This window comes from Chlorocebus sabaeus, chromosome 16 (genome assembly GCF_047675955.1).
Source record: "Chlorocebus sabaeus isolate Y175 chromosome 16, mChlSab1.0.hap1, whole genome shotgun sequence".
NCBI classification, from domain to species: domain Eukaryota; kingdom Metazoa; phylum Chordata; class Mammalia; order Primates; family Cercopithecidae; genus Chlorocebus; species Chlorocebus sabaeus.
Window position 1 is genome coordinate 20,288,869 of NC_132919.1, and position 18,750 is coordinate 20,307,618.

Sequence of the window (18,750 nt, forward strand, 5' to 3'; positions counted from 1 at the left end):
ATATAGACCATGTGTCTGGCTAGCTTTGGACTGTCCCTGCTGTGGTCTTAGTTGAAGTCCTCACAGGTTGTCACCTGAAATAGTGCAGCGGGCTTGGTGGAGTCTGCTTTCCTCCAGTGTCCCCACTCCCTCCCGCCCAGCAGGACTGAGCCTTTTCAAAGGCAGGCATCCTTAATAGTCCTGCGTGTGGCAGGTACTTGCGTGCACTGCCTTGACCCCTCCCCAGCCAGTGAGGCTATTAGACCCTCCACCTTCTGTCCCAGCTCCATCTGCCTGTGGCCCCTCAGGCAGTCTGCTCCCTCTGCCTCAAGCACTCCCTCGGAAACAGCCCATCAGACCTGGGAAGGGCCTCGGTCCTCTGCCCCAGCTTTTCTACAGGACTATGTGAGTAGTTCCAGGAGAGCTGTGCCTGGGTAGTGCCACCACACAGCCTTGGCAGGGCACAGCACCATAATAGCTGGCCCTGACTGTCCTTATCAATCAGGACAAGCCTCTGCCCGAGTGACCTTGCTGAGCTCTCTCAGCTGTGAAGATAGGTGATGCTCACAGCTGATCCAGGTGAACAGGAGTATCATGGGGCGTTCTGAGCATGATACTTAACACATGTGTCCACCTCGGCCTGCCTTTCTTTTTGCCCTGTGGATGTCTGTAGCACTGGGTGTGAGCCCTGCACTGGACCCTAGCTCCCAGCTTCATGCTGGACCACAAGCAGGGGCCAACACAGACATGTCAAGGGTGTGAAGCAGCAAACAGCAACACTGGGTGAATTTACACTGAACGGCGCTGGGGAAGAATGGCTGTCAGGGCTCTTTTCTCTTCCCTTAGAATGTGCCAAAGTCTTCTATGCTGCTGGTGCTAAGCTGGTGCTCTGTGGCCGGAATGGTGGGGCCCTCGAAGAGCTCATCAGAGAACTCACCGCTTCTCATGCCACCAAGGTGAGCCACGGGCATGCTTTCCATGGGGAAGGAGTGCAGGCCATCTTCTGTAGGCACTGAGGAGATAGAGGCCCACTCCTGGACTGCTGAGTTACAGGACATCCATGTGTCACATTGTCCCAGGGAAGACAGCAGGTCTCCATAGCGAATCGGGCCCGCTGCATCGGGAGGGAGAACTGTCCAGTGGTTTACATCCCGGTGCCCCTACTGGCTAGCACTATGAGTTTAGAAAGTTCTCTTTTCTCCCTTCCCTTTTACCTGGCTAAGCTCTACTCATTGGGTGGGAGTAGGGGATGGTGATAACTCTAAAAGGTTTTTTTGGAGACAGAGTCTTGCTCTGTCACCCAGGCTGGAGTACAGTGTCCCAATCTCAGCTCACTGCAATCTCTGGCCCCTGGGTTCAAGTGATTCTCCTGCCTCAGCCTCCCAAATAGCTGGGACTACAGGCGTGCACCACCACACCCAGCTAATTTTTGTATTTTCAGTAGAGATGGGGTTTCACTATGTTGGCCAGGATGGTCTCAATCTCTTGACCTCATAATCCGCCTGCCTCACCCTCCCACAGTGCTGAGATTGCAGGCATGAGCCACCGTGTCCAGCCAAGTTTTATAGTTTTAAATCTTACATTTAGGTGACTGATCCATTTGAGTTAATTTTTATAAATGGTATTAGATAAGAGTCCAATTTCATTCTTTTGCATGTGGTTATCTCCTTTTCCCAGCACCATTTGTTGAAGACCGTCTTTCCTCATTGAATGGGCATCCTTACAAAAATCAATTGATTACATATTTGAAGTGTATATTTCTCAGTTCCTTGTTCTATTCAGTCAGTCTATATGTCTGTCTTATGTCAGTACCATATGGGTTTTTCTCCCCCTTAGGGGGGAGGGATGGAGCATGAGGGTAGGAAGGGGGAGGCAAGGGGAAGGAGGAGGGGAAGGACCCATACTGTTTTCATTGCTGTAGCTTTGTACAAGTTTTGGAGTGAGGAAGTGTGAGTCCTCCAACTGTCCTTTTTCAGGAGTGTTTTGGCTATTCAGGGCCCATTGCCATCCCATATGAATTTTAGGATTATTTTTTTCTATTTCTGCAAAAACTGCCAGTGGGATTTTGACAGGAATCACACTTCGGGTAGTACTCTCACATTAACACGGTCTTCCAATCCATGAATGTAGGATGTCTTTCTGTGAACTTATGTCTTCTTTAATTTCTGTCAGCAGTGTTTTACAGTCTTCAGTGTACAGTCTTTCACCTCCTTAGATTATTGCCAAGTGTTTATCTTAGTCTGTTTTATGTTGCTGTAACAATAGCAGAGACTGGGTGGTTTTTATTTTTATTTTATTATTATTTTTAGAGACATAGTCTTGCTCTGTCCTCTAGGCTAGAGTTCACGAGTGCAATCATGGCTCACTGCAGCCTGAAAATCCCAGACTCAAGCAATCCTTTGCCTCAGCCTCCTGAGTAGCTGGGACTACAGGCACACGCCACTGTACAGGGTTAATTTTTTCATTTTTTGTAGGGACAGGGTCCTGCTATGTTACCCAGGCTGGTCTCGAACTCCAGGCCTCAACTGATCTGCCCACTTTGCCCTCCCAGAGTGCCAGGATTATAGGTGTGAGCCACTGCGCCTAGCCAGACTGAGTAATTTTTAAAGAAATCTAGTTTTCTGGCCGGGCGCGGTGGCTCAAGCCTGTAATCCCAGCACTTTGGGAGGCCGAGACGGGCGGATCACGAGGTCAGGAGATCGAGACCATCCTGGCTAACACGGTGAAACCCCGTCTCTACTAAAAATACAAGAAAATTAGCCGGGCGAGGTGGCGGGCGCCTATAGTCCCAGCTACTCGGGAGGCTGAGGCAGGAGAATGGCGGGAACCCGGGGGGGCGGAGCTTGCAGTGAGCCGAGATCGCGCCACTGCACTCCAGCCTGGGGCACAGAGCAAGACTCCGTCTCAAAAAAAAAAAAAAAAAAAAGAAATCTAGTTTTCAAAGTCTGGAGGCAGAGAAATCCAAGTTTGAGGAGCTGTCATCTGGCAAGGGTCTGGTGTCTGGCGGGGGCCTTCTTGCCACATCATAACATGTAGGAAGGCACCATGTGGGCGAGAAAGAGGGAAAAGGGCTGAATTTATCCTTTGAGAAGGAAGCTCCCACAATAACAGCATTAATCCATTCATGAAGTTCCCAGCTCTCAACACTGTTGCACTGGGGATTAAGTTTCTAACACACGGGTTTTGAGAGACACATTCAAACCATAGCATATTTAATTTTTTAAACTGCTACTGTAAATAGAATTGCTTTCCTGATTCCCTTTTCAGATTATTCATTGTTTGTATATAGAAACAGTGCTGATTTTTGGATGTTGCTCTTGTACCTTGCCACTTTGCTCGATTTGTTAATTAACTCTTACTAGCTTTTTGTGGATGTATTGGAATTTTCTATATATAGAATCATACCATCTGCAAACAGAGATAGTTTTACTTTTTCCTTTCCAAATTGAGTCATTTTTTTCTTGTCTAATTGTTCTGGTTAGCACTTCCAGTACAGTGTTGAGTAGCCGTTGCGAAAGCAGGCATCCTATCTTGTTCCTGATCTTAGAGGAAGGCTTTCCATTTTTTTCCACTGAGTATGTTATCTGTGGGTTTTTCACAAACACCCTGTGCTGTGTTGAGGAATTTCTGGTCTATTCCTAGTTTATTGAGTATGTTTACCATGAAAGGGTGTTAAATTTTGTCAGATCTCTTCTCTGCATCAATTGAGATGATCAAGTGGGTTTTTTTTTTCTTCATTCTATTAATGTGGTATAACGTTCAATTTTCTTTTTTTTTCTTTCTTTTTTTGAGAAGGAGTTTTTGTTCTTATTGCCCAGGCTGGAGTGCAGTGGCACGATCTCAGCTCACCACAACCTCCGCCCCTCAGGTTCAAGTGATCCTCCTGCCTCAGCCTCCCGAGTAGCTGGGATTGCAGGCATATGCCTCCATGCCCAGCTAATTTTGTATTTTTAGTAGAGACGGGGTTTCTCCATGTTGGTCAGGCTGGTCTCGAACTCCCGACCTTAGGTGATCCACCCGCCTCAGCCTCCCAAAGTGCTAGGATTATAGGCATGAGCCACCACCCCCGGCCATTTTTCTTTTTTTTAATTTAAAGAGACAAGGTCTTGCCATGTTGCCCAGGCTGGCCTCAAACTCCTGGGCTCAAGTGAGCCTCCCTCCTCAGCCACCCAAAGTGCTGGGGATAACAGGCATGAGCCACTGTACCTGGCCATGATTGATTTTCCTATGTTGAACCAACCTTGCTTGAATTCCTAGGCTAAATCCCACCTGGTCGTGGTGAATAATCCTTTTAATATGCTGTTAAATTCAATTTGCTGGTATTTTGTTGAAGATTTTTGCATCTATATTCTTAAGAGATATTGCTCTATAATTTTCTTGTGATATCTTTAATCTGGCTTTAGTATCAAAGTAATGTTGGCCTCAGACTGAATTAGGAGGTGTTTTCTCCTGTTCAGTTTTCTAGAAGAGTACAAGAAGAACTGGTGTTAATTCTCCTTTAAATGTTTGGCAGAATTCACCAGTGAAGCCATCCGGTCCAGGACTTTTCTTTGTTGGGAGGTTTTTGATTGCTGATCCAATCTCTTTATCTGTTATAAGTCTCCTGAGATTTTTTTATTTCTTTTTGAGTCAGTTTAGGTTATTTGTGTTTTTTAAGGAATTTATCCATTTATTCTAGTTTTTCTAACTTGTTGGCAAATAATTGTTCATAATATTCTTTTATATCATTTTTTATAATCTTTATAATCTTTTTTATCATGTGTTATCATTTCTGTAAAGTTGGTGGTCCCACTTTCATTTCTGATTTTAGTTATTTGTGTCTTCTGATTTTTCCTTGTCCATCTAGTTAATGCTGTCTCAACTTCGTTGATCTTTTCAAAGAACCAACTTTTGGTTTCATTGATTTTTATTGTTTTTCTGTATTCTGTTTGTTTGTCTCTGTTCTAATCTTTACTATAATATTTCCTTCCCCTCCTGGTTTTGGGTTTAGTTTGCTCTTCTTTTTCTAGTTCCTTAAAGTATAAAGTTATGTTATTGTTTTGAGCCTAAGTGATCTGTGGGACACATAGCTCGGATGGCCTGCCACTCAGAAAGTGAATTTGGTGTCTGTTGTATTTGACCAGGTGCAGACACACAAGCCTTACTTGGTGACCTTCGACCTCACAGACCCTGGGGCCGTAGTTGCAGCAGCAGCTGAGATCCTGCAGTGCTTTGGCTATGTGGACATACTTGTCAACAATGCTGGGATCAGCTACCGTGGTACCATCATGGACACCACAGTGGATGTGGACAAGAGGGTCATGGAGACAAACTACTTTGGCCCAGTTGCTCTAACGAAAGGTAATAGTCTTGAGAAAAGAGCAGTGATAAGTGATATGTTGGCATTCTTTTTACTTCACTCGGATCCTTTCCAGCTAAACGTTCCTCGTCTCCATCCTCTCTATTGCCCTGGAGTGGGTGTTAGATGTTATTGTCACAGTTTGGGTATTTGCTTTAGAGCTTCCAATGAAGATGTTCTCTTTAGTGATGGCCACATTTGTGCAGCATTACCTACATGTCTTTTTCATGGTGTCTGCAAACCCCTACACGGTGGGGATATTTTTATGTCCCACCACGGATTTCAGTCCAGGGGAGAGGCTCCAGCAGGAAAAGGGAACTGAGCTAACCATTTGCAGTGACCTCCGTCCCTGTTTCCTTGCCTCTCTCCTCTCTCCTGCCAGCCTGCTGGCACTCCGTTGAGCATAGGAGGCTAGGAGTTCCAACATAGTCCTCTACCCTAAGGGGTTTTCACCGTTCTCCCTTACTCTGACTAAATATCAAAAGCATGGTTGCCTTCCATCAGCATCACATGCAATGACTGGAAGGAGGGTGCTTGTCTAAGCCTCTGCCTCTGTCCTCAGCACTCCTGCCCTCCATGATCAAGAGGAGGCAAGGCCACATTGTCGCCATCAGCAGCATCCAGGGCAAGATCAGCATTCCTTTTCGATCAGCCTGTGAGTACTGCTCTCTCCCACAAAATGCTCTGCTTTATGGTTTTTTCCTGATTATAAAAGTAACACATTTACTATCTAGAATTTAGACACTGTAGAAATAAACTATCCAGAATGCAAAGGCACTTTAGAATGTGTTCCCCAGAGCCACATGTCTGGAATCAAATCCCAACTCTACTTTTTGTCCCCTGTGTGACCTTGGGCAAGTATCCCCACTTCTCTGTGCCCTGCCCTCAAGTGTAAATGGAGACAGCCTCAGTCTTAGCCCAGAGGACTTCTGTGAGCACAGTGCTTGGAGCTGCCCCAGGCACTAAGCACTAGGCATGTGCTAGTCACTCCTACTATTATGATTATTAGCTTGTCCTGCAGATATAACCATGCCATCACTTTGGGGCATATGCCTCCACAATTTTTTCTACATGTAATTCAAACATGCAAAAATGGGATGGCATTATTCATACTGCTTTGCAGCTTGTTAATCCCACTTAACAATGTATCTTTCTACATCAGCATGTATGGATTTACCTCATCCTTTCAATATAGTAATCCACTGAATGCATGTGACATAATTGATTTAGCCATTTTCCTGGACACTTGAGGATTTTTTTCCCCCCCAGTCTTTGACCCTTAGCAGCAGTGTGCTATGTAGAACATCCTCAAATATTTATATCTTGGGGCACTCAATGGGAAGGTTTCAATAAAAAGGGTTGTAAGGTAATTTCACAAACTGTCCTTTCTTTGCATCACCTCCTGAAAGGAAATACTGCCTTATCTCCTCTCAGCCACCCAAAGGCTAGACCCAGCCACAGCCTGGTCAGCAAAGGCAGGGAAATCTGAGCTGCTGCAGCACTTTGCAAGGGCAGCCACAAACATCCAGGTCCATGACACTATATGGCCACCTGTGAACTGGGAGTGTAACATAATTTATTCTTTCTTCCAAGATCTGGATCCCAGCTGTACCTTTTGGCTCTGGTATACAACCAGAAAATCTGGTTGTATTTTCTTGGACACATTACTTAACTATTCTGATCCTGTTTCCTTACATATTAGTGAGATTTACAATCATCATACATGCTTGTACATACATGCTTTCCCTGTTTATTAATATTCTCTTTCAACTTTGGATAGGACACCATCTAAGGCTTCTCAAATGGTGCAGGAAAAAAAATAGTATATATAGAATCATAACTAATAAAGCAAACGAGTTAAAATGTTAAGAATGGGTAAATCAGGGTAAAGGGTTTGTTTGTTTTGTTTTGTTTTGTTTTTGAGACAGAGTTTCACTCTTGTTGCCCAGGCTGGAATGCAGTGGTGCAATCTCGGCTCACTGCAACCTCCGCCTCCCGGGTTCAAGTGATTCTCCTGCCTCAGCCTCCTGAGTAGCTGGGATTACAGGCACGTGCCACCACACCTGGCTAGCTTTTGTATTACTGGTAGAGACAGGGTTTCACGTGTTGGCCAGGCTGATCTCAAACTCCTGACCTCAAGTGATCCACCCACCTCAGCCTCCCAAAGTGCTGGGATTATAGGCGTGAGCCACTGCGCCCAGCTGGAGTTCTTTATACTAAATTGTTTTCAAGTTTTACTTTGATTTATAATAATACCACTGATTTTGTTGTCTGTTTGGCCTGCTGACTGCAGTAAGGCGTACAATGATTGGTCTCCATATTCAGCTTTATAATGACCAGGCTGAATATGGAGTGCCTCTTGGGCAAGTTGGTTAACCCAGATAAGTAGCAGCCTTCTCACCTATAAAATGGGGAGAACGGCATTCTCTCTCTCACACGGCTACAAGTCACGTGATCCACGCAGTGTGCTTAGTACTGGGCCGCACACTGGCAGGGTAAGTGATGTGGACAGTGGCGAGGTCAGCACAGCCTGGCTGAGAACTCACAGCCTGAGAGCTCTGGGGAGAACCAGCTGTCAGAGTGTAGCCTTCTATTTTGGGGACTTACAGGATAACCCACTCTTCCCTGTCCCCAAGCCTGGGCTGTACTCTTGGAATCATGGCTGATAGGGGCAGTCTTCTCCATCCACCCACAGCCAATCCATCCACCCCCCCAGCAACCGTGCCCCAAACCAACAGAGCAGGCCCAGCAAGGCACTGCAGCAAGCTCAGACGCTACTGAACTGCCTCATGTGACTTGCCGCGACACTTCCTTGCTTTCTCCCTTCCTGTTTCCTTAGCTGACGGATGCCCCTTCTTTCCTAAGGCTAAAACATTTACAATTCTGAATTGGAGGAAACTGATTTACTGTGGAGACGCTGGTATGTTTCCCAGGAATGTCATTATAGGGTCACTGTGTTCCCATTCAGAGCACCTTTTACTGGGTTGTGAAGCCCTTGCGCGAGGGCAGACACAGCTGTTTCTTGCAGGTGGAGTAAGCTCTGTAGCTCTTCTAGATGAAAAGCCACTGCCTGGATATTTGTCAAAATGAGATACATAAGAAGGCAGGCCTGAATTTTTTACACCCATGAAGGCCCACTGATGGGGCCAATTCTGTCACCTGGTAACTCACTGGGGAGGACTAGGCAGCCAGAGCTACATGGCAGGTCTGCGGGGCCAGCATGGGAGCTGTCCAGCCTGCCACCAGGTGAAGAAAGCTACTTGCAGGAACAGTAGAATAGGTAAGAGTTCATTTCTGTATTAAAAGATGTATATATATATATTTTATGTGAAATGTGTAAAATCACATGGCTATACGTAGGATATATTAAAAAAAATAAATCACTGGGCATGGCTGCTTACTCCTATAATCCCATCGCTCTGGGAGGGTGAGGTGGGAGGATTGCTTGAGGCCAGGAGGTCGAGGCTGCAAAGAGCTGTAATCCTATGATCATAGCTCTTCTCCAGCCTGGGTAACAGAGAAGATGTCTTCTCTAAAAATACAAAACAGAATTAAACAAAAATCCTGGGAAACTGTTAGCACTGATTATCTCTAGGAATGGAATTTGGAAGACAGGAGGACTGTCTGTTTTTTTTTTTTTTTTTTACTTTCTGTCCTTTTATATACCGTTTGAATGTTTTACCCAGTAGGCATTCAGTTTGTTTTTGTTTTTTTTTTTTTTAACTTTTAACTTGGAATAACTTCAGACTTAAAGTTGCAGGAACAGCACAAATCACTCCCATGCACGCTTCATGCAGATCCCCTAATAACCTTTTTACCTTATGTCCTTTATCATATTCCCTGTGTATATGCATATATACCATTTATAATATATATAAAACTATATGTATGTATAGCTTATAATTTTTTTCCTGAACCATTTGAAAGGAAACTGGAGACATGATGCTCGTTTACTCCTATTTCAGTGTGTTTCCTAAGAACAAGGGCACAGTACACTTCTCAAAGTCAGGAAATGAACATTGTTATAATACTGTAATCTTTTTTTTTTTTTTTTTTTTTGAGGCGGAGTGTAGCTCTGTCGCCCAGGCTGGAGTGCAGTGGCCGGATCTCAGCTCACTGCAAGCTCCGCCTCCCGGGTTCACGCCATTCTCCGGCCTCAGCCTCCCGAGTAGCTGGGACTACAGGCGCCCGCCTCCTCGCCCGGCTAGTTTTTTGTATTTTTTAGTAGAGACGGGGTTTCACCGTGTTAACCAGGATGGTCTCGATCTCTTGACCTCGTGATCCGCCCGTCTCGGCCTCCCAAAGTGCTGGGATTACAGGCTTGAGCCACCGCGCCCGGCCGAATACTGTAATCTTAAATTATAAAACCAGGTTTTAAAGCTGCAGTCCCAGCTGAGGCGGGAGGATCACATGAGCTCAGGAGTTGGAGTCCAGCCTAGGCAACATAGCAAGACCTGATCACAAGTAAAACCAGGTTTTGAAAACAGAGAGCGTGAATGGTGGTGAATAGTTGGGTACCAGGCCATGCCCACCCCGGCGCACTCACTCCCCTGCCTCTCCGTCCACACGTGTAGACGCAGCCTCCAAACATGCAACCCAGGCTTTCTTTGACTGTCTGCGCGCCGAGATGGAACAGTATGAAATTGAGGTGACCGTCATCAGCCCGGGCTATATCCACACCAACCTCTCTGTCAATGCCATCACCGCGGATGGATCTAGGTATGGAGGTGAGGCCCGGTTTCTCTTTTCTCCTATGAAACTCTGTCGGTCAGCCACAGTGAGACATGCGGTTCTTACGTCAGGGATTCTTTGGTCATTTTCATTTGGAATAGAACTTCTAAAGTGAGAAAACTGAGGTGTTGGTTCTAGATATGGACTATTGAATCATCTTCGTTTACCCCACCATGGCCTACCCTTAGTGTGAACGTCACCATTGCAGCGTTCAGAACAGGACCTCTGTGGGCAGGACTCAAGGGCTAAAAGGAAGTTGCCAAGCTGGAATGCCACCAGACTCCCAACTAACCCGTTCGCAGATCCCGAGTCCAAGGAGTATTATCAGCGTTGGGATTGAGTGAACTGACCTCATGGCAAGTGTCGGGTGTTTGATGGTCTGTCTCTGTCCCGTAGGCTTGGGAAATGACTGATTCCGGGCCAGTCTTCAGGGTGAGGCCCAGTGCAGCAGTCTCAGCACCTTCATCTTGTCTCATTTGGAGACAGTGCAGAGCTGACCTGCAGTCACCACTCGCGGGCAGAGCAGCCGGCCCCAGCATGCAGGCTCAGGCCAAGCAGAGACCAGTGTGCCCGTGATCCCTGGAGCCCTTGGAGCTGGGGCTGCCTCCCCTTGCTTGGAACAGGGCCTGCTCACCCCTCCAGTGCTGTCCTGCCATGTCCTCCTCCCTGAAGTGATCTCTTGGGGTTTGTGCTGTGATGTCTGCCAGGGGCCTCACGGTCCTGCACCCAGCCCAGCCAGGCCTGAACCAAGACTGCCCATGTCCTGGCAGAGCTGCGCTCACACAGCGAGTCCTGTTTTCCCACCGTAGACACTATACACAGGCATGGGGCTCCATACAGCTTTACACCTGTTTAAACCGAGGAGACGCCACTGAAAAACTTCTCTCTGTGGCATTTCAAAATAAGCTGTAATCCAAAACTTCCTGCTTTTCTGCATTAACAAAAACACAATGAGAACAGACATTGGTGAGGGAGCTCAGGCAAGCTGGACAACTTAGTAGTGGTTTCCTATGGCTAGGCACTGTGGCCCACACCTGTAATCTCAACACTTTGGGAGGTCAAGTCAAGAGGATCACTTCAGCCTAGGAGTTTGAGACCAGTCTGGGCAATAGTGCAAGACCTTGCCTCCACAAAAAATATGAAAATTAGCCAACCATGGTGGCACCGCCTGTAGTCCAGCTACTCAGGAGGCTGAGTCAGGCAGGAGGATTGCTTGAGCCCAGGAGGTCGAGGCTGCAGTAAGCCATGATTGTGCCACTGCACTCCAGCCTGGGCAACAGAGCGAAACCCTGTCTCAAAAAAAAAAAAAGTGGTTTCACATGGTCTGTGCTAGTGGCCGCTCCTGTGTGCCTGCCAGCTGGTCCTATTTTGCTGGCAACACTGTCAAATTACTAGGGTAGAAGGAACATCAGTTGCTGTTAACCTAACACCTCCTTCTAATCTCTTCCAGCTGTCCCTTCTAACACCTAAAACAAACTAAGGATTTCTTCCTGTTTCTCATCCAGTTAGTACTTGACATCGAGAACAGGGACAGGTGTCTGCTCCTGACTCAGTGAGCTTGTGCCTGTGGGCGTCAGTAGTCCCCAGCCACCTCTGTCTGGCCACCCTGAAGCCAGGCTACCCAAGACAAATGAGGTGGCACAACATCCTTTAGTCTTTAGTTGTTCTAACAGGCACACGTTTCCCAGGTCAGGAAGCTGCTTTTCAGATACAGTGGGAGGGGCTCACTCTGTGCCTTTGCTGTGGACCACCAGGCAGACAGACTCACTTTGGTTCCAAGCCCTAGCTGGGATCCTCAGTCTACCTTGTTTCCACATCCCACCCCACTCTCGCTTCCCCCACTGACCCACATCCAGCTGCAAAATGGTTCCTCCTTTCCTGGGAGCATGGAATCCTCAGGGGTGGTGGCACACCACCGGCTTCCTGGCCCTGGGAAGAGCTTCGTGGTGGGAAAGGCAGCAGGCTGACCTGACGGCTCACATCAGCTCCACTCCTCAAGAGGGACCTCTGCTTCCAAGTTAGTTCATGTGTTTCTTTTGTTTTATTTATTTTAGTTATGGATACCACCACAGCCCAGGGCCGAAGCCCCGTGGAGGTGGCCCACGATGTTCTTGCTGCTGTGGGGAAGAAGAAGAAAGATGTGATCCTGGCTGACTTACTGCCTTCCTTGGCCATTTATCTTCGAACTCTGGCTCCTGGGCTCTTCTTCAGCCTCATGGCCTCCAGGGCCAGAAAAGAGCGGAAATCCAAGAACTGCTAGTACTCCGACCAGCCAGAGCCAGGGCAGAGAAGCAGCGCTCTTAGGCTTGGTTCCTCTACAAGGGACAGTTGTATTTGTTGAGACTTTAATGGCGATTTGTCTCACAAATGGGAAAGATTGAAGAAACACGTCTGACGCAGATCTGCTGGCAGAGGAAGAGAACCAAAAACGGCAGCAAGCTTCTTCCCAGGGTGAGGGGAAACACTTCAGGAGTAAACGTGGAGCTGGGGTTTAACCCTAAAACTAAGAAATAAACATCTCAAACAGTAAGAGTTGTAGTCTTCAAGGACTAGAACCTTGTGTCCTTTGAATTCTGGCCCTGCCAGCTCCTAGAAATTGTTTCAACCTTGGAATCAGAAGATGTGATGTCACCTGACCCAGCTGTTTTTGTATTTGACTTAAACCTAATTGTTTGGGCAGAAAGACCACCTCCAGTACTCAAGGGAGAAAGCTGTAGTTTCAAGAAGTCAGTAGTCACACCCATTTCCGGGCCCTGTGATATCTCATCCAACATAAAAAGTGGGCCAGTATGTAATGGCTTATTTGGCGTATCCCAAGGGATGGCTTTAGCACCTCATAGGAATTCCTGCTTCTCTCTTAACTCTCATTGCCTCCCTGTAGGATGCCAGGCACCACTCCAAGCAGAAGGTGACCTTACTAAAGAGAGAGCAGCCAAAAGGGAGAGGAGGATGCTACATGGCCCCGTGCATCCCTCTAGAAGTGAAACCATCAAATTGGCCAGCTGGGCAGATTCTACAGCAGCCCCTGGTCTGGTGGAAGTGAGCCTTTGTTAGCTGTAACTAGTTGGATCATAGCCAGAAAGAATGCCTGTTTCTGCCTTTTTCATTTAGTAAAAATACATGGTTGAGGCTCACTGAGTAGGTCAAGTTCACTTCTAGTGTTTAGGAAGAAACTTTTCCTGTTATTGAAACTGAAAATTGAAATGTAGGTCCACTGCAGACTTCCCCAGATTGGATTACAAATCTCCTATCATATCATACTGACATCTTGCACCATGTCCCAACTCTGGCCTTGTTGAGCCTATATTTTATGACCATTATATAACATTGGCGGCAACATTTTTTTTTTTTTTTTTTTTTTTTGAGACGGAGTCTCGCTCAGTCACCCAGGCTGGAGTGCAGTGGCGCAATCTCGGCTCACTGCAACCTCCGCCTCCCGGGTTCAAGTGATTCTCCTGCCTCGGCCTCCCAAGTAGCTGGGACTACAGGCACATGCCACCACACCCAGCTAATTTTTGTATTTTTAGTAGAGGTGGGGTTTCACCACGTTGGCCAGGCTGGCCTCGATCTCTTGACCTCATGATCTGCCTGCCTCGGCCTCCCAAAGTGCTGGGATGACAGGCGTGAGCCACCGCGCCTGGCCTGAGCTTGTATTTTAAACAGCTGCCCTAGACAGATGATAAAAATGGCCACAGCCAGCCTTTGGTTAGGGTGTCAGAGGGTTTCAGGTTTCCTGGGAGTAGGAGGACAAATGGGTGATTAGATCTGGTGACGTCCCAGCTCCTAACGCTTCCTGGACGTTCCAGGAGCCTCTGGGTAAAATGTGCATACAAACATGATGGGTCTGTCTTCATTTTCCAGGTAAATTGTCAGCCTCCCTCCTGACATGGAAGAAAAGGGTCTCCTTAGTGTTCAAGCTGGAGACAGTAGACTCAGGCCAGAGCTGGAACTCAGACAGCAGCAGCACCTGTCTAAAGCTCAGCCCGAGTCTAAGGTTGAATGAAAGTGCCGAGCACACAGCAGGTTTCCAGGAAATGGCAGCAATGAAGGTCGCTGTCCCTCTAGATGGAAACGAGAGGACGTTTCTCCTTGGACGCTGTTGGCTGCCACGCTCAGAGGCACCTGGTGTCCAGGTGCTGTCCTTTCCTCTCCATTATATAACATGGTCAGCAACTGGAGGTTGATGTGATAGGCTGCCCTCAAAGGAATGCAAGTTTAGCAACCGTGTACTCTATCATCAGAAGACAGGAACGTCATTGTTGAGGTTGTTGGTTTTGGGGCCATTGTGACCTGACTCACAGTTGGGGTGCATGGAGCTTGGGCTGGCATTAAATATTTCTTAACCTACATACCACCTGTTAGTTGTAAGTGGTTGGATTGCAGCCAGAACGAACACCTGCTTTCATGTTGTTTTTTTCTTTTTTGGTTTTTTTTTGAGATGGCCTCGGCCTCCCAAAGTGTTGGGATTATAGGTGTTGAGCCACTGTGCCTGGCCTCTTTTTCTTTTTTCTTTTTTTTTTTTTTTTGAGACAGAGTCTCGCTCTGTTGCCCAGGCTGGAGTGCAGTGGCATGATCTCTGCTCACTGCAAGCTCCACCTCCCGGGTTCACGCCATTCTCCTGCCTCAGCCTCCTGAGTAGCTGGGACTACAGGCGCCTGCCACCATGCCCGGCTAATTCTTTTGTATTTTTAGTAGAGACAGGGTCTCACCATATTAGCCAGGATGGTCTCGATCTCCTGACCTCGTGATCCACTCGCCTCGGCCTCCCAAAGTGCTGGGATTACAGGCGTGAGCCACCGTGCCCGGCCTCTTTTCTGAAATGGAGTTTCGCTCTTGTCGCCCAGGCTGAAGTACAATGGCATGATCTCAGCTCACTGCAACCGCCACCTCCTGTGACTCACCTTCAAGTGATTCTCCTGCCTCAGCCTCCCGAGTAGCTGGGATTATAGGTGTGCGCCACCATGCCCAGCTACCACCTTTCTAATTTATTAAAAATACATGGTTGAGGCTTACTGAGTAGGTCCAGTTCATTTCTAAAGTTTATTTCCTCCCAATTAAAGTGGTTAGCAACTGGCGATTGACGTGCTAGACCAGCCAGATCTCAATATTATTGTTTACTTATCCAACATTCTAAAAACGTCAAATCACGTTCTAAAACTTAACTTTATAAACTTTATGTTTTGCCATATAAACTATAACACGAACTGAAGAATTGTTAAAATCTAGCTAAATAAAGCTGTTTGCCAAAGGCAGAGTCCGAGGCCCACTGTTCTCGAGGAGGAGGTTGGCGAGTCCCAGAGGGGACCTGTTAAAGTCGCACCAACACCAGACAGACGCTCTTCTTGGCCTCAGAGGCTGAGGACTAAAAGGGCCTGCAGCTGTGCTCTTTCATGTCCATGTTGTCTTGGGTCGCTGGAGTTCAGTGTCCCTTCCTGGAGACAGCCGTGGTTTGGATAATGTGGGACTTACTGAGCCTTTAGAATTCTCCCAACTTAGCAGCTGAAGCACCTTCCTGTGGGTGGGCCCCACGTGCACTGCTCCAAAGCAAGAAGCCCAGCCACAGCCCGGGTTCAGCTGATGGCCTTTGAGCAACCTTCATTGCTCTTGGATTTTCACATCAGTGTTTGAACATGGACGTTGCCAGCAGGGTTGGCGATGCTGCCGTTCCACTTTCTCTTTTCTGTCTTTAGAGGGTTTTTGCCTCCTGCTCTTTCATCCTGAAATTCTGCTGGGGAGGTCTGAAAAGCATGATTTTTCATTGGTTCTGCCTTCAGATATCTGATGAAGTTCAAAGACACTTTCCACTTTGCTCTTTAAGCCCCTTGGTGTTTCACATCATGCCAAAACCAGAGACGGAAAAATAAAACCAATTAGCTTTTCCAAACAGCAGCGCCTCCATGCCGGGCAGAGGGGCCGTAGCTGATGAGTGAATCGAAGAAATAGTGCACAGCCCTGGGCGCCCTGCCCACCTCCCAGCAAGTCTCCCTTCCTTCCCTCAGGGCCCAGCAGCGGCTGCAGCAGATGTGAAAAACTCTGGAGGGAGCTAAGAGACCAGAACGAGGAGATCCAGTTTGATCAGTTGTCCTTTTACATAACAGCTCTTCACTCTTCTCTGAAATTGGGTGGGGATGGGTAGCTAAAACTAATTTACTAGATTAATGACACACTCTATTCCCTAAAGTGGTCCATGTAGGACTCATTTAAGTGGATTTTGCACAGGAGGGCCCCGGTAACCTGGCCTTTGCTTTCTCTCAGCAGTTACTGAATGCTGTTTAAAAAAAAGAAAAAAAAAATTGGCTGGGCGCAGCAGCTCGTGTCTGTAATCCCAGCACTTTGGGAGGCTGAGGCAGATGGATCACCTGAGGCCAGGAGTTCAAGACCAGCCTGGCCAGTATGGTGAAACCCCATCTCTACTAAAAAGACAAAAAATTAGCCAGTCGTGGCAACCTGTAATCTCAGCTCACTCGGGAGGCTGAGGCAGGAGAATTGCTTGAACCCAGGAGACAGAGGCTGCAGTGAGCCGAGATCGCGCCATTGCACTGTAGCCTGGGCGACAGAGAGACTCCATCTCAAGAAAAAAAATAATTAATTTTTGGAGACAGGGTCACACTCTGTCGCCCAGGCTGGAGTGCAGTGGCAAGATCACAGCTCACTGCATCCTCAACCTCTCAGGCTTGAGCGATCCTCCCTCCTCAGACTCCTGAGTAGCTGGGACCACATTTGCATACCACCACATCTGGCTAATTTTCGTCTTTTGTTTTATAGAGACAGGTCTTGCTATGTTGCCCAGACTGGTCTTGAACTTCTGGACTCAAGTATTTAATGGTCCTCCTCCCTCAGCCTCCCAATGTGCCGGGATTACAGGCATGAGCTACTGCACTCAGCCTTCGAATGCTATTTCTTCAGAAGTACTGTCGCATATCACAGATGACCATAAGCGACTTGTCAGCAGCTCTGCCGTGACTGATCCTCTAGGCAGGACAAAGGCAGGAACAGAGAAGTCAGCACTGACAGTGGGGAGGGAGGCGCACCTCTGCTTCTCGCTGCCAGCCTCAGGCACATGAAACCACTGCCTGCTGTCCACACCAGCACCTCATCCCCATCTCCCTGGTCAGGGGTCATGTAACTAATACGGTATTTCAGAACCTGGGTTAATACATCCAACAAGAATCACTTGGCTCAGTGCAGCTTGGGAAACGGTGGAAGAGCTACCCGTTTGCGCCCGGCTTCTACTTCGGGCGAGGGCTTCTGCTCAGCTGACTTGAGGTTGCCTCAACTTGTCTGGCTTGTCCAGCTTGTGCCTTCCAGTCAACTCCCCCATGAAATCTAACTTGTCGGCAGAGCACTTTCAGGCCAGGCATGGGGCTCCCTTTCCAAATCTGGGCATTATATAAAAAAATAAAAATAAAAAAAAAAACCTGCCCAGCAGGCTCAGATGCCAGCACTCAGACACCTGAGGGGTCACGGGCAGCTGCATTTCAACTCACACTGCCGTCGAGATGAGGCACGTTTTTCCGGGATCAGTTGTGTGGCTAAGGCAGTTCCCTCTTTACCATTATTCCAGGTGCCTAGAGACTGCCACGTAAACAATGGTGCACACTCAACACCGTCGTGCCCCCAGCACTCAACTGAGTGATAAGTATTTCTAAATCTCTTGGAATTAAATCAAAATTTCTTAAACTTTCTGTGGGCCATGGGTCCCTTTTAAAAATCTTTAAAAGCTCTCGATCTCCCCTACAAAAAATGGCCCAATCACCCCTTGTGAAGCCTTCCCCCTCCATGACTCTGTGACATCAGGTCTTCCTGATGGAGCGTTTAAAACTAGGTGAGAAACCACTTTGGCTATCTCTTAAAGATTGGCCTGGCCAGGCACGGCAGCTCACGCCTGTAATCCCGACACTTTGGGAGGCCGAGGCAGGCAGATCACTTGAGGCCAGGAGTTAGAGACCAGCCTGGCCAGCACGGCAAAATCCCGTCTATACTAAAAGTAACCAAAATTATCCGGGCATGGTAGCACACGCCTGTAGTCTCAGCTACTCGGGCCTGAGGCAGGAGAATCACTTCAACTCAGGAGGTAGAGGTTGCAGCGAGCCGAGGTCACGCCACTGCACTCCATCCTGGGTGACAGAGCAAGACTTTGTCTCAAAAAAAAGAAAAGAAAAAAGAAAAAAAAATGATTGGCCTTCAGAAGGAGGTGCCACGTGGCTCTTCAGGGATGAATGGGCTTTAGGAAGGCAGAAGTGAAGACAGGGGCCCTAGCCTTTTTGTGGAAGCGATAATTTCCCATTTACCCAAGGCCTTAGAGCAAGCTTGTCCAATCACCAACCACATGAAGCCTCATGAAGCCCAGGACGGCTTTGAATGTGGCCCAACACAAATTTGTAAACTTTCTTAAAACATTATTTTTTTGTAATTTTTTTTTTTTTTTTTAGCTCATCAGCTATCATTAGTGTTAGCGTATTTTATGTGTGGTCCAAGACAATTCTCTTTCCCATGAGGCGCAGGGAAGTCAAGATTGGCCACCCCTGCCTTAGAGGAAACGTGGCAGGTGATGCAGTCTACCCTTCGGTGTGAGGGAGGAGCACTGGCTTGGCTCCTGTGGAACAGGGAGCACTGCGGCCAGGGGCTGCTTCCAAGATCGCTCTGAGGGCTTTTCTGTCAGCCAAAGGCAATGGGTTGATAAACTCAGGGTCCACAGCAGG

At 47.6% G+C, this 18,750-nt stretch overlaps 1 protein-coding gene across 10 annotated transcripts in view; it reads left to right on the forward strand.

The window, feature by feature from the left end:
• DHRS7B (dehydrogenase/reductase 7B) overlaps window positions 1-12,578 on the forward strand; it is a 72,544-nt gene extending 59,966 nt beyond the window's left edge. For 7 of the 10 annotated variants that reach the window (XM_008010676.3, XM_037987814.2, XM_073004768.1 and 4 more), the window contains 5 exons: window positions 826-935; window positions 5,103-5,319; window positions 5,880-5,972; window positions 9,892-10,044; window positions 12,103-12,578. In XM_008010676.3, the coding sequence (XP_008008867.2) occupies window positions 826-935; window positions 5,103-5,319; window positions 5,880-5,972; window positions 9,892-10,044; window positions 12,103-12,308 (779 nt within the window). In that variant the 3' untranslated portion in view covers window positions 12,309-12,578. The other 3 variants (XM_073004766.1, XM_037987812.2, XM_073004767.1) reach the window with 3 other exon arrangements.
• Window positions 12,579-18,750: the final 6,172 nt, after the last annotated feature.